Source organism: Gallus gallus, chromosome 3 (genome assembly GCF_016699485.2).
Source record: "Gallus gallus isolate bGalGal1 chromosome 3, bGalGal1.mat.broiler.GRCg7b, whole genome shotgun sequence".
In the NCBI taxonomy this organism is placed as follows: Eukaryota; Metazoa; Chordata; class Aves; order Galliformes; family Phasianidae; genus Gallus; species Gallus gallus.
This window is the reverse complement of record NC_052534.1, coordinates 26,998,412-27,013,704: the sequence shown is the minus strand read 5'-3', so window position 1 is coordinate 27,013,704 and position 15,293 is coordinate 26,998,412. Positions and strand designations below refer to the sequence as shown.

The 15,293-nt window shown below is 40.7% G+C and overlaps 1 protein-coding gene and 1 non-coding gene across 3 annotated transcripts in view; both read left to right on the top strand.

Annotated features, from left to right (window-relative positions):
* PLB1 (phospholipase B1) overlaps positions 1-15,293 on the top strand; it is an 80,711-nt gene that overhangs the window by 37,313 nt on the left and 28,105 nt on the right. For both annotated transcript variants that reach the window (XM_040698194.2, XM_040698193.2), the window contains exons 26-40: positions 1,061-1,142; positions 1,971-2,075; positions 2,479-2,574; positions 3,032-3,103; positions 3,694-3,753; positions 4,124-4,184; positions 4,600-4,658; positions 6,611-6,678; positions 7,661-7,704; positions 8,612-8,720; positions 12,355-12,406; positions 12,525-12,605; positions 13,234-13,299; positions 13,672-13,772; positions 15,063-15,144. In XM_040698194.2, the coding sequence (XP_040554128.1) occupies positions 1,061-1,142; positions 1,971-2,075; positions 2,479-2,574; positions 3,032-3,103; positions 3,694-3,753; positions 4,124-4,184; positions 4,600-4,658; positions 6,611-6,678; positions 7,661-7,704; positions 8,612-8,720; positions 12,355-12,406; positions 12,525-12,605; positions 13,234-13,299; positions 13,672-13,772; positions 15,063-15,144 (1,138 nt within the window). The remainder of the gene's footprint in view (positions 1-1,060; positions 1,143-1,970; positions 2,076-2,478; positions 2,575-3,031; positions 3,104-3,693; positions 3,754-4,123; positions 4,185-4,599; positions 4,659-6,610; positions 6,679-7,660; positions 7,705-8,611; positions 8,721-12,354; positions 12,407-12,524; positions 12,606-13,233; positions 13,300-13,671; positions 13,773-15,062; positions 15,145-15,293) is intronic.
* On the top strand, positions 12,500-12,604 carry MIR6580 (microRNA 6580). The gene has a single exon (NR_105448.1). It is a non-coding gene; the product is annotated as a microRNA 6580 (primary transcript).

The window sequence follows — 15,293 nt, the reverse complement described above, 5'->3', positions numbered from 1 at the left end:
ATCTAATCGTTGGTCAAGGACAGTTAGCAAAGGCAGTAAGATTATATCAAAAATACATATAACCTCCCATCATTTGAAGAGCACACTGAGTTGAACGTGTGTCTGTCTGACTGCAAAACAAGTTTACAGCAGACCCCGTGTGGAATAACAAATGCCATGTTCCATGGAGAAGGCTTTTTGACCTTGAAAGGTTGCCTGTCTTTCCCGAGAGCAGTAAATAACCTAAAAAAAGATTGCATCTTCAATAATTTTGTCTTGCTTGTGTTACTAAAATACTTCTGAAAATGCTATTTGTTAATTTCATTTTTCACATAGACGTTCTGTAGAAGTAAGAGTCATGTTGTTTTATTAGTTGCTCTGTATTCAGACAAGTTTGGAGGTAGGGACACACGTATATCCGCTACATCCCTATATAGGAAGTATTATTCTAAGAGCTCTCTTAGGATTGACTCGCTATGACCAAACTATAGGATATTTAAAAGGAGTCATTTGTTTTTATTTGGGTTTGTCAAATCTTACTGAGATATACCCAGGAAAGAGGAGCACCAGAAGAAAAAAAATCACATGCCTCCAGGCAAGTTCTGAGTCTCTCCAAGAATGAAAATTCCAACATCCCTCTGGGCATCTGTTAATGCTGTACCAGCCTCCACGTGACACAGTTTGAGTTTAAAGCCCCTATCCTTACCTACTGGGAGGGTGGGAATTGAATTCAAGCAGCTCTCCTCCTGCCTTGTTACTGCTAGAGGTGAACCTCAGTCCCTTCAGAGGGGCAACAGGTGCCACAGGGCTTCTGGTCAAGACATGGTGGCTTCTATCTGCTACTCCTCCTTTCTCTCTGCTGGCTCTTTGTTTGCATGGAGCCTTTTCCTTATGATCATAAATCCCTAATAAACATGTTTCTGTTCAAGAGCTGGGGCTGTGCAGATACTTGGAGATGAGGCTATGTGCTGTGATTGAACAGTCAGAAAATTCTCCCTCAGAGATTTTTAACCCTGAAGCTTTTCAGCTAGCAAAAGGGAGAAGTACCAGCTGGTCCCAATGTGGTGTTCTCATCCTGCAGGATATTGTGCCCCTGTGTATTGGACTATGATGAAAATTCCAGTGAGTATAAGCAGTTGATCTACTTCAACAAAAGATATCAGGTAAGGCTCATGCATTTACCTATTTGCTCATTTACTTTTACAGATTTAATGTAATCCTTCTGTTCTTCTCCACCCAAGAAATAGGGCTTTTTTGTTTGTTTGTTTTGGTTGATTTATTTATTTTTTTTGCTGCAGGTAATAAACAGATTTTTATTAATAATAGCAGGGTCGGTGGAAAGGGACTTACCCAAGTGACCACACATCAGGGAATATTTGGAGCTGGAAAGAAGTTTGCACTCATTTTAATGACGTGTAGTTGTGATCTAACTAAAAAGGGGGTTGGGGTGGGGGAAGGCAGGGGTGTGGAGTGCTAGTGAGGGAGATGGGAACTGGCTCAAGATCTTTACAGTTCTGGTTTGTTTAAAAAAAAAAACAGATGAGGAAAAATCTGTTAAAGAAACATAAGAAACATAGAAAGTAGACTATGTCAGAGTGCCAGTGGTTTCTCGAGCATTTACCTTGTTGGAGGTGAGATTAAGTCTCATGATAAATCTTCAGTGAACTTCAGGCAAGGGATAGCAGCCAAACAGAAAATGCTTCAGTGGCTCTAGAACATCTTTTTAGAGAAAATCTCATTGTTGAGCAAGCCCCCTGCCTGTGCCACTCAGGTAATGACCCACGGGCTGCCTTGCTGTAACGAAGCTTGGATTGAGTCTCCCAAAATGACCTCTGTGTCTGCTGCTTGGTATAGGCTGATCATCGTGGCCGCGTCTGGGTTTCTGCTCAAAGGACAGGGAATCCTTGGATGGAGGTGTGCAGTAATGAGGCCAGTGAGCTGGATGTAAAAGAAAGAACAATGACTATGGTTTTTTTCTTGGACTCTTTCAGGAGAGGACCCGTGAGTTAGTGGAGAGCGGAAGATATGACACTAGGGAAGATTTTACGGTGGTCGTGCAGCCTTTTCTGACTCATATCAGCATGCCCAAAACACAGGTAAATACAAACAAAGCCCTCACTAAATCCTGTTGCAGTTGAACTTATACTCTAGTTCAGAGTTCTAGTATAAGACTTCTAGTATAAAAACCCACTTTCCATGAAAGTCTATGTGTGAGTCTCAGTGGAAATAAAGAATATGATCAACGTCTGTGCACAAGTGTTCTGTACCCAGAGTCACAGTGACCTGTTCCTTAATACTTTGGAAATCACATATTAAAAATGTTTAAAAGGCTTCTCAGTCTTGAGTTACCAGTGTTCTCTGATCCAGTTTGGTACTTCTTGTCTCAGAGGCCTTTGAAGCTACTTTAGTCTGAAGTTAGCTGGTATTTTTCAAAAGGGATAGTGCATGGCTTATTGCACGTTTACTGCTCTCTGTGATGGTACCTATCTCATTCTCCAGGAGGGATTTCCTGACAATTCATACTTTGCCCCAGACTGTTTTCACTTCAGCCAGAAGTCTCATTCGCAGGCTGCACGTGGTCTGTGGAACAACATGGTAAGATTTTAAAGTTGTATTTGTCACTCCTTCAACCTGCTCTTGGCAGCAAAAAGAACCCCAGGGAGCAACTACATAGCTATTCCTCTCTCTTCTGAACTGTTAATTATGTTTATAAAAGAAAAGAGCATTCATACGAAAAAAAGTCACCTCAACTATTGAGCCAGTCATATCAAAACAGTAAATCCCAGGACACATTAAGGTTACAAGTGTTGGGCTTCTCTTGGGAGATTCTGCACACTTGGCACTGATCATCCAACTGCATTGGTAACATATGGGGGTTGGCCTTCTCAGTATGAAAAGCAGCAGTCGGTGTGGGCAGAGCAGGTGCAGCACATGGCATTTGCTTTGCTGCAGACGTGATTTCTAGTGACTGGTAGTGCAGTTACACTCTTCTCTGTGATGCTTATTTGTTTTTTGCCTGTGCCTTCCTCTCCCACCTCTCATTTTCCCACAGGTGGAACCTGTGGGGAAGAAGACGGATGACCAACAAATGGAAAATGAAATTGTCCTCAAATGTCCAAGTGAGGTAAATTGCAAGGGTATCTGTGTTTGTGCACTGGTGCTGGGGATGGCTGGGACTCTGGGTGAGCTTTCACCAGCTGCCAGGGGTGAGCAGTGTCCCATCCCTGCGTAGCTTGTGCCACTGCCACTGGTAGCAGACTAAGCAGTCAACGCCTTAAAATGGAGGTCTGAGGGCCAACTTTCTTAGTCAGCCAAAACGCTAGGGCAGAGTATTTTGCCTTCCTGTTATCCGTGTTGAATGAAAGCTTCACCAGGGGAAATGGAACAACACTGATACTAGTCAGCCCAGCTTGGCTGAGAGTCACTGAAACTGCCTCTGGCTGGCACAAGCCTGGGCAGTGCCTTTGATGGCAACCCTGTTGCTAATCACATGTAGCAGGGTCCTGAGAGCATTCTGTAAATTCAGCTGTCTAAAAACAGTCCCCCTGTTATTGGATTTTTGAAATGCCTTTTTTTTTTTTTTTTTTTTTTTTTTATCCCTGGGATTTGTTTGCATCAAGCTGCTAATCATCTACAGAGATCTAAGAATGGAATCTTGATGAGCGGAAGTTTCTTCTGATGCTTCGCATTGATTCAGATTGTCTCATTTTGCAGGCTGAGCCGTTCCTGAGGACGTACAAAAACAGTAATTACACGTACCCTAACCAAACTCCAGTAAGTGTCAACATCAGCAATTCACTGTGACTATACTGCATCTGTTCCTGTATAGTCATGAATCATGCTTTGCACCTCAGGTGAAATCAGCCTTTGGCCAAAGGGTGCAGAACAGGAAAGTACTTGCTTGAGTTAGGCAAAACACATCAAGAAAAGCTGTAAGAACACATCCTCAGACAGCACAGTTATCAGAACAGGATGCTAATCCTAACAACACTAAATACGTCTATTGAATTGGGCAACCAAGGCCTGTATGTTTATTTACAAGTTAAACATACTCTGGCTTATCCAGTTGGCCTCTACTAGGGAGATCCCAGTTACTACTGATTGCATTTCCTAGCCAAATGTTACTCATCTTTCTTCTTTTTAGAATTATGGAAGCCAGCTGCTATGTGAGGACAGGTCTCCATCCTCCCCTTCTCCAACTTCAGGTAGTCTTTGTTTTCAGATATAGCAGTATTCACTTTTTCAATTCCTTTCATAATGTCTTCTCCTTAGACCTTCTATGCCTTCTTAAAGCTTTTAATATAGAATTTCTGCTTTATCCAGTATTGCATTGTTTTATCATCTTGGTGGTGGTTATTGATTGCAAGGCATTGTTATTTGTTCCTTGCTCTTCTGACTTTTCAGTAATGATCTTAGCTACTGAGAAAACTGGATATTGTGCAGATACTGCTGCTACAGCCATTCAAGATGAACTGGAGAGTGCTCCTGTTTAATGACCTGAGTACTGCAAAAGCAATGTGGCTGAGCATCAGATTGCACAATCACATGTTTTACATATGCAGTGATGAAAAACCATGGCTGTTCTCTATCCAGTTTCAATTACATCTCTTTCCTTTGCAGTGCATTCCCTAAAGCCAGCTGATGTGAATATTATAGCAGCCCTTGGGGATTCTTTGACGGTAAGAAGACAGTGTTTTTACTGTTCTCTTGGTAGAACTACAAACATTTGCCTTTTCCAGGGGAAGGGAAATAGCTGTTGTACCTAGAAGTAAAGATTCATTCGCTCACAGATGATAATAGACCCAGCAGCTAGAACAAGAAAGGTGTCAGTTCTCCAGCACCACGTGTTCCCCCCACGTATATTTTCACATAATTTTAAACACAGGCAAATCCTTTTAAGAGATGCTTAAAGGTTTGCTGAGTCAGAGACAGGAAAGACCCCACCATGTTGAAATTAACAGGACTTAACATAAGCATTAGGTTACAGCATGCCAAGGTTTTTTCAACAGGATCAGATTAGTGAACCTGTCCTTTTTACCTGGTTTATTTTTTCTGGAATGGTGTGTGATTAAAGAATGTTGGATAATAGCCTTTTATTAAATTTATCGTTAATGAGCTATGGATGTGAAGGGGTTCACAAGCCCTCTGACTTTGTCAATTTCAGAAGATACTCGGTCTTCTTATTTTGTCTGTTTTAACTCACAGCTAATTTCTTTATCAAGCTGAGGATGATTATCTTTGATAGGCTGGAAAAAATATCCAGATATACTAAATTTCTGTAACATCATTATTCCTGATGTTTTTCTACTGGCAAAAGACTGAAACTTTACAACCAGCTCAAAGGAAACACTGGGCAGAAAGATGTGATTGGAGTACAGAATCTCTGGATGTGAATCTTAACAACTAAGATATTGTGCATACAAACGATGCAGCCTTTACAACTCTCTGGCAGGCATGTTGCCAAAACTCCTACATACAGGAGGCAACCAAAATAAATAGCAGTATTTCAGTGAGAGCCTGTAATGTTGACAAATGCAAGATAGTATCTAGCTGCAGTTGTCATATTATAATATCCAAGACCCTGCATGTGTTTCTGCTTCTAAGTATAGTCTGTAGAAACTGGTAATAAAATCTGTTTTTGTAGAAAGAGCAGTTGTACATTGCTATATGAACTGCATTTGGCACTTTAATGTTTTTTTTTTCCTGAATACCAGTCTTCAATTAATTCAATAAAACTCGCATAGAGGAGAGAATCATAGAATCATTAAGGTTGGGAAAAACCACTAAGAGCATTTCATCCAACCATCAATCATCCCCACTGTGCCCACTAACCATGTCCCTCAGTGCCACATCTACACTTATCTTGAATAACTTCAGGCATGGTGACTCCACCAGCATCCTGTGCTGGGCAGCCTGTTCCAGTGCCTCATCAATCTTTCTGAGAAGGAAATTTTCCTAATATCCAACTAGATGTCTTAGTTTGGCTTAATCTGAGGTAGCAGCCAATAATCTGCCTGGTACTGTGCTGTCCTAAAGTACTGCCTGGTATCCTGTTTTTGTATAATGCTGTAGCATCACAGCTGGCAGAAACTCTGATTCTGAATCCTTGTGTTTTGTTAAAGAGGGATGTCGTTGCCAGCTTGCCCCTTTCTTCACTGAAAATGTATAGTGCTTTTCCTTCTTGTTCTAATACTACCATAAATAAATCTGTTTAGCACAATACTTTTCAAACCAGTGTGAATGTATTACAAGACTTCCTTCTGAGATACGTTTGTTTTCTGCGATGGATTAATGTTGCGTTGCTTATAATTACCCTGAAAGTTTTACAACTTTGAGATCTTTCCATCATTCTTGAGTAATGCAATGTAAATGAGTTACTCAGATCACCCAGACCCATGAGAAGAAGGCCTTTGTTTCACTGCTCTGTCATTTATTTTGTGCGTCATATACAATATGATGTTTGTAAATAATTACAACAACTATTGATGCATTTTTTCAAGAGGGAGGCCAGATGCTTTCTAAAGCTTTTGAAGAGATGCATTCAAAAGTAAATAAAATGACTTTGTATGAATGACTATTGTGTTAGTAACTGTGTTTTAATTTCATTGTGTTAATGAAAAATGATGTCCAGGCTGGCACGGGAATTGCCTCATACAGTCTCATGGATTTGGCTACTCAATTCCGTGGATTGTCATGGAGGTAAGACTTTAGCCACGGTGATGAGGACATGTCTTCTTTTCTGGGAAAAATGTTATCTTCCATGTTTTCTGGGGCTTTCAGCTGTCAGAAAGTTGAAAAAGGTTAACTTTTCTGGCTAGTGTTTCTTTGGAAGCTGTATCAGGCCGGTATCTGTCACAAAGCTGGCTTTATGCAAAATGTTTTCAGCAACAGATCTTCAGCAGCTAGCCTTTTAACTGCTCTCTTGCTTTTATCTTCAGCTACCTGTGAGTTTGTAGCTTTATGGTGGGAGAGGGAGTTGGAGATCCACAGCACTGGAGCAAAATCACTGATACAAGCAAGTTAGGCCTTGTTGCTTTGGGAAGATCTTCTCAATGTTTGACACTTCTGAATTGTTTGTAGGACTGTGGAAAACAGCGTAACTGCACAACTTTTACCACATGCAACACAAAGTCGTAAAAGACTAAATTGGAGGTCGGATGATGATGTAGCTCAGCTGAGAGTGAATGACAAAATTTTGTTCTGTCCTAACCCCTCTACACAATCCAGTGTGTGAACCAGCGATTGAAAAGCTGGAGAAAGCACACACAATTACTGAAGGAGCTGTGCTGCTACAGCCCTGTCACTGAAGGGGCTGGCTGCTTGGTGCTGCCTTAGAGCAGCTTCTCGAGGCTGGAACTGGTTTTGAAGTCTGCCCCGAAGTCTGCAATACTTTGGGGTTTGATCATTTAAATATGTAGCTGTCTCACGCGCTTTTCTTCTATTTCATAATGACTAGTTGTGCCTCTGCACAGCTGCATGCACATAAATCCTTCTGACAGATGACTCTCCCACTGAAACCTCAGCCATGTTCTCCCCAATAGCACTTCACTTCTGTTAGATTGGTAGTTATCGAATTAATCACCCTTCACTTTTTCTCATGATGTGTAGTAGGTTTTCTCTTTCCTTATTGCTTGTGTCCAGCTAAAAGATGAGCAACTTGAATTTCTCTTTCTCATTTTAGTATTGGAGGGGATGACTCATTAGAGAACGTAACAACCCTGCCTAGTAAGTAAATGCTTCTGCAGATCAAGCTGAGGAGCACCTACAAGTTTCTTTCCTTTCATTTCGCTCTCCCCTCTCAAACTGTGTGGTGAAGGCTGTCTGAATTTCTAAATAAGCCTGCTATGAAAATGCTCGAGGTGCAATTAACGTTTGTTTTTAGTAAATATTCCACCACATCTTTTTCCAAAAAGAGATGATTGCAGAAAGCAGACCTCTTTAGTAAATCAGGCTAACTGGCATACATGTGACTTGCAGGGAATAATTTTGTTTTCACTGAAACTAGCTGCTTCTCATAACTCAGGCTGTTGTTAATGCAAAGCCACTGGAGTTTTAGTTTGGATTCACTGGAATAACTGCTATATATATATGAAGAGAGCCAATAAACCGTCCTCCTGTGTGCTACTCTTTATTACAAGCAGAACGTGACAAGAATATAATTAGAATGTTTTATTGATTATAAGCAATGAATTGATTCACTGGGTGCTATGACAAAGCCTTCATTACAATGTGGTTAAATTCAGTCTTATCAATTAAGGTGGCTTTTATAGTTTACCATGAGACTGTTTTCACTGTCATCTCAGAATTTCACTGTCTACCTCCTGCTGGCAAATACTGCTGAGGCATTAAGAACGTGGTGGGAATTCACTGGAACCATGTCTGAGGCTTTCTGCTTCAAATTTATCAGTAGTGTGAGGTGTTGCACAGCTGCAAAACAGGCCTAGCTGAACGCTGGCTCCTGGTAGGCTAAAGTCCCCCTGAAGCTCAGTTCACTCTCACTGCTGTTTGCTGGATGGAAAAAGCAGATTGGAGGCTGCAGCAGCTGTACTGTGGCAGTGTTGGTGTGTGCCAGTCCCTGTATGCAGGGAGCAGATGTGGTCATTTTCTCTTCATTGCTGTCTTTCTTTTTCAGATATCTTTCGAGAGTTCAATGCTAAGATCGAGGGCTATTCAACTGGCACAGGGAGCGAGAATGACCCAAACGCATTCCTTAACCAGGCGGTTCCAGGAGCACAGGCTGAGTATGTCGCTTTTTGGTTTACCTTTGTAGGTGATGGATGCTTCATCTAATTCACTTTCAACTGTTTCAAACGCTGTCACAACTTGCTCTGAACAGCAAGCAAAACCAGTCTAGTTGGAGCTGAAAATTAGCTCAAAACTTATTAAATGTAGGGGCTTATTTCATACCTGAACTTTCAAATGCAGCCAGTTGTCCTGGTTATGAAATCCTCAAACTAGAAATTGACAGACATTTTTTGGTGATTTATCTGTGTCTCTGTCTATACGTTTCTGAGAGCGTGGATGTTCTCAGAAAATGAGCATGCAGTGAATCAGTAAAGAGTTACTTGGATAAAAAGTAGGTAAAATCTCCCATAAGTGACCTCAGGCATCTGGGTAGACAGGCAAAAGTGGTCAACAAAGAAGGGGAAAGTCATCCACAGTCTGGATTCAAAGGAAAACCGCTGCTGGTCATACACAGGTTTTGGTGCATTGCAGACCTTGTGCAGTTGTAGCCTGTTTTGCCAGTGCAATAGGAATTGTTAGACTTTAGTTCTTTGCTTTTAGTCACACCTGGGAGACAGCAGAAATTGAGCTTTTATACACTGCTTATCCTAGAAATCCCTGGCTTCTGTTTGAAAGAGCCAGTGCTGCTTAATTAACAAAACAGATGGCTACTGGAATTCGGTCATAGTATGAGCACAGGTTCTGGCAAGATCTTGCCTGGGCTTGACATTCTTAGCTGATATTACCCAGAACTGAGTAATTTAATCTTACGTTTCTTTGAAGAAAAATTTCTCTTACTTCCTAAAGAGGTTTGGGAAATGAAATTCAGTAGCAAAGTGAGGAGTTGGGAGCTTGCTGTATTTGAGCAATGGTTATTACGATTTATCAAGACCTTGCACGTGAAATCCAGAAGCCAAGTGAGGTGTTGGAATTTGCTGTATCTAAGCAAAGATTATTAAAGCCTTGGAAGTGAAATTCAGAAGCCAAGCAAGGTGTTGAAATTTGCTGTAGCTAAGCAGTGATTATTAATATTTATCAGGTATTGTTTATTACTCCTGTAGATCTTGAGTAACTTCTGAGTCACGCTAGTTATCTCAATAAATGGCTGTATTTTCTGGCCTGCCAGGTGCCCTGACATATCCTACAGCCCCCATACTTGAAGGAATGGATTTTGTTTCCTAACAGTGACCGAATTATCTGTTTCTATGTATGGTTGAAACACTGGCAGGAGTGAAGGTTCTGATTCAGCCATTCAGGACAGTTTATCAACATGCTGTTGTATGCAGCACATACTCAGAATAACTTTAGGTTTTGCTTGTTGTAGGGAAAAATGAGATTAGCGGTTGCCTTGCATTTTGTATCGATTAAATCTTAAACAGGTGTTGTGGTTGGTTTGTAATTTTGGAGTGGGGGAAGAACTTGAAACAGGATATACAACTTGTAAAGTCACCAACATTACTTAAAGAAGTTTGTGTCAGTAGTGACCAAGGCGTTACTATTAGACAGTTATTTGGCAGCAATATGAAATGAGGGGATGGATGTTAGTCTAAAGGAAAATGATCTATTTCATTTATACCAATTAGTCTTCTCCTCATACAAGCAGCTGGGCTGGATAAGGATAAAGAAGTGGAGCTGTCTGTATTCTGCAGACATGTTTTGTAAATAGCCAACAAGGAGATGAATAAGACAATTGTCACGGACCACTGCTACTCTTCTATTCATTCTGGATTTATCAGCCAAAAATATCCCTTCTCCTGTGATCCAGGGGAAAAACAGTCCATGAAAGAAAGATAACACTGATATTTCAGAGTTGTTGCCTGGCCCATACTTACAGTTACCAGTCTTGGAACTCTTTTCCAGAGGTACGGGGCTGTGCCTGAATGTTGGTAGCTCTGCACCCTCACCAGCTTTTGGAAAACAGATGTAACAGATCATTCCAGTGAAATCAGTAGCTGTTTTGAAGAGCTGCTTGGTGAATACAGCAGTGTAGCTTTCTTGGGCTCACCCCCATTCATTGCCAACTTGCTTGAGTGCATGCTGGAGCTAAGGACATATCTGAAACGTTGCTGAAACAGAGCCTGGCTTACATCTCTGATTTCAGATGATGAGGTTAAGAACTTAAGACTGAGAGGAGAGAACAGGTGACAAGGGCTGTGAATATCTGTATTTCACATCAGCAGATTGCTTCTGTTGCTTAAGATCTAATTTTGGTGGAGACTACAGCTCAAGAATGGAAGCAGTGCTGCCGTATCATTCAAGATGCTCAGTCTACTGACTACATTGGCTCAGGATGGATTAGCGCTTCTGTGACTGCGTGAGAAATGTTGTTGCAGAGTGTCCGCTCTATAAGGGATGTTTTCTTCTGGATCAATACTGAAGTTGATGCCCTAGCTTAGTCATTCCACAGTGAGCAGAAGGAAATTTTGACCACCAGTGGCTTGTGATAGCTTTGGGATATAAATAAGTAGGTTATGACTTTGGACAAGGATAATAATGAACTGAGCTTTTGTGTGTGTGGTGTCTGTGTCCCAAGTAGATGCATGACAGGGCTCATTCCCCAGTAAATACTCATATGTTAGTGTTAGATCAGTATTCGTTTGAAGGAGGGTGGTGAGAGTCCTGTTCCTACATTAAATACAGCATTGCAAAAGAGAGCTAAGCTCTGGTTACCATACAAAACAAGCGTCATGACTATTAATGTCAGCTGATGTGCTTCCAGAAATGACATGCAGTCTCTGAAGTGTTTCTAACAAGAACCTGGAGGGAAATGCAGCTCATCCCATGCTCCAGAGCTGCCTGGAAGGCCAACGTTTCCACATACGTTTTCCATTCTCTTTTGTATGCATATTTAAGTATCAGCATGTCAGGGCAGTCAAGCAAGGTTGAACTGTTGAGCCTAGGTAACCCAGAAATAATAGCAATTTTATGAACACATTCATACAAATAAAGATATGTATATATACAAAGGTATGTATATTTGTGTATATATGTGTATGTAGAAGAGAGTGCTTTCATGGCTGTTGGAAAACAGTGAGGCTGTCATCTTAACTTGTGTGGGAGATCTTGGAAGTTACTCAGATTTTTAATTCACTTAGAAAGGTAAAGTGCACAAGACCATTTTACACAATTGGAAATTAAGTATTGACTTGAGGTGCAAGCCACATTGACGAGGAAGATGTGCACAGTGAACTTTTAAATGCTTCAGCTTTGCGATGGGTGAGCTGTGGTGTCTGCATAAACTTTACTTGAGAGATCAGTTAAACAATGGGACTTGGGATTCTCTTGTCATTTCAGTCCATGAGGAATAGATTGATAGCAGTCCAATTCTAAATAGGCCATCCACTAATACGCGTATTGCTGTGTCTGCCTTCCATCTGCTTTAGCAGCTAAGCAGTGTAATAGAAGGTTGAAGTTATGGCTCCATGTTAATTATTGAACTTGAGTAAAATCTATGTTCAGGTTCAATTTGTTGTTGACTTTTCATAATGATGTGAACATGTAATTTGATCACTGCAAAATGAGGATTATACTGCATCATCATTTAGATCTCCTGGCCTTTGACAACTGATAGATTTAATGTGTCCAAAGAGCAGTAATGTTGATCTCTCCACAGAGGTGCTTCTTTCACTCACTGGTTGCTTTTCTTCATAGGCACTTACCAGCCCAAGCAAGAGCTCTCCTGAAACTAATGAAAACTGATTCTGTAAGTTGTCTGGGACTCTAATCTTGCAGCATGAAAAGAAACTGGTGCTGCTTCACATGATAGATCCATCCACAAAGATGCCATGTACATCAAAGACTTTTTCTGCTTTGTTACACAGAGAATTGACTTCAGTGCTGACTGGAAAATCATAACAGTGCATATTGGAGGCAATGATCTATGCAACTATTGCAAAGACCCTGTGAGTAGCAGAACTGGTTGACTAAGACTATAGGGGGACTGTGATGTCAGTGTGGAAATGCACAGATCCTTAGAGCCAGCTTTCACAGTGATGATAGTGAGCGTTCTAATAGAGCTGCTGTATTTGTTGATGAAGATTGCTGCTGACAGTGCCCTGGTATACAAACTGTTACCAGCAACCAAGTGAGATGGTTATGTTCTCTCTGGTTTACTCCGGGGTAAAAGCACTTGTCTTCTCTGATCATGATAGAAGAGCCAGTCTGGTAACTGCTCCACTGCTAGTAAAGCCTCATTAGACATCCAAGAAAAAATAATGTTTTGAATAGCCATCAATTCCATTCTGCAATGGCTGTCATCATCTCATAACTCATAGTGTAGGGTGATGCTAGGTACAGGTGAAGTACGTATAAGGGAAGATGCATGAGGGAACATACTGCTAATTGACAAGCTGTATTTTAAACCCAATGTTTCACCAAGTCTTCCTATGTTTAGATAATTGATAACTGGAAAGCAGTAAGAACTTTCTCCTGACCTCAGGACTATGGCAGAAAAGGAAGTGAATTATTCTCGCAACCCAAATGTCTTGTGTCCCCATTTAGCAATAATCTATTCTCTTCTTCTTCTATCAGGATCATTACTCAGCTGTAAATTTCACCAGTAGAATTCAAGAAACTCTTGATATTCTGCATGAGCAGGCAAGTACTGTGAAACTGTCCTGGCATTCTAGCCTGAGCTGGTGTGTAATTTATTGTTACTAGCTCTACTGATTTCTTCTGTTCTGGTACTGAATGTACTCGACTGACTTTCACAGAAACTAGTGCTTGTGTATTATCTAAGACTAGTGAGATGCTATCTGAAATGAGAGACAGTGAGATTGAATCATGGTACCAGAAAGAGTTCAACAGTTGAGTCAAAATTTTGTGAGCGATTTCCTTGATATATATATTTTTTCCTTCTAAAGAGGGAGAAAGGGAAGGAGTGTTAAATGGCTGGACTTGGGGTAAAATAAATGCACTGTGGACTGTGTATATAGTTCCTTCTAGGCTGAAGTCTGACTTTCTTTTCAGGTACCAAGAGCTCTAGTGAGTTTAGTTGGAGTAATGGACATCCTCCATATGAGACAGATTTTTGTGGATACTGAAGTTCAGTGCCCCACTTACATGTCAGAGTAAGGCTTGTTTGACTTTCTTTTGTACTTGAATTTACTGTCTGCGATGATAAAGTTCTCATTCCATGCTTCTTTAACTGCACAGAGATATGTCCATAGTACAACAGTCCTGTGGACAATACATCCAGTGCTGACACGATCCTGCCCAGTGTAGTTTCCTTATCTTAGCTTTGACCTAAAAGGCTCATAAGTACATTCATTTTATTGGCTGCAAGTATTTCAAGCAGCTCCTTACTCTTTGACTGTAGAGTACAAGTAACATCAGACTAGTGTTGGTACAGTGGTACAGAGATGTTCTTTGATCAAATTTGAGTCTGGAGGACTGAGCTGCCTGTGCCAAGCAGTGATGAGGTTACTTATTTAGGTAGCTGAGGCATATAAGGACTTCTGATGTTACAGTTATATAAAATAAAGCACTTTGAGCTACTATTAGGAAGCAGAAGTTTTGGATTCTTGGGCTGTGCATCACTTGGTTAAGAATAAAAGTGTGTGAGGCTGATTAGATTAACAGTAGAGAGAACATGCCTACCCAGTGTTTACATCAGAGGTGACAGCACTTGCATGGGATTTTGGCTGGGGCTGGAAAGTCCTAGCTGCACTAGGATTTTGTATGGACCTGGGAAGACTTATCAGGATTAGGGGTAAATTCAGGCTTGGTTGAAATGCTGTCTAAATTGTGTCATAATCTATATAAACTATGCTTCAGTGTGCTTGGATTAAAGTTACTGATACAGGATACCTCAAGATGGAGTTGAATTCCAAAAGTATTTAGATTTTCTAGTATTTTGGGGGAATGTGGTGTATTTGCAGAGTAGACAGGTATCTCTTGTTTGAGAGCATTATTGCAGTATGTAATTACATTCTTTGCTCACACTGATGCCTTGAAAAGATAACAGCTCAGAGGTAATATATAACCAGTACATTTTAATGGTATCTTCTCTAGTTCCAGAGGAAATGGCATGCACCTGTGTCAGGATGCAGGGACTTTGGATACCTGGATGTAATGAGTGGGACAAATTGGCTTCAGCACAGTGTACAGTACAATTCGTATGAGACAGTAAATAAGACTGAGGTTTGAAATTGTAAGCTATGGCAAGGACAGTAAGACATTTCACAGATAGAAAAATGTACAAATGTCCTTTGTTACTACCATGTCATAAGGATGTTATGTGTATGTAACATACAAATGTTACTACCATGTCATAAGGATGTTGGGTGGCGAAGAACCACTTTTGCAATCTCATGTCTCTAATTCTCTTTATTCTTGTTTTCTCCTCTAATTCCTCCCAGTTATCTGTGTAGTTGTGTTCTCACAGGAGAAGAAAACTCAGAAAACTTAACAATGGTGAGGGAAGCCACTAAAGCTTACCAGGTATGTTTATCAAGAATGGTGCAGTTACTTTGCTTCCAGTTGAGATGAACTCTTCACTACCAAGCAAACTGTTTGTTTATAGCAAATCATAGCAATACTTTACCTAGGAGAGCCATATGAGTTATGAAGGAAGTAATTTGATGTTATTC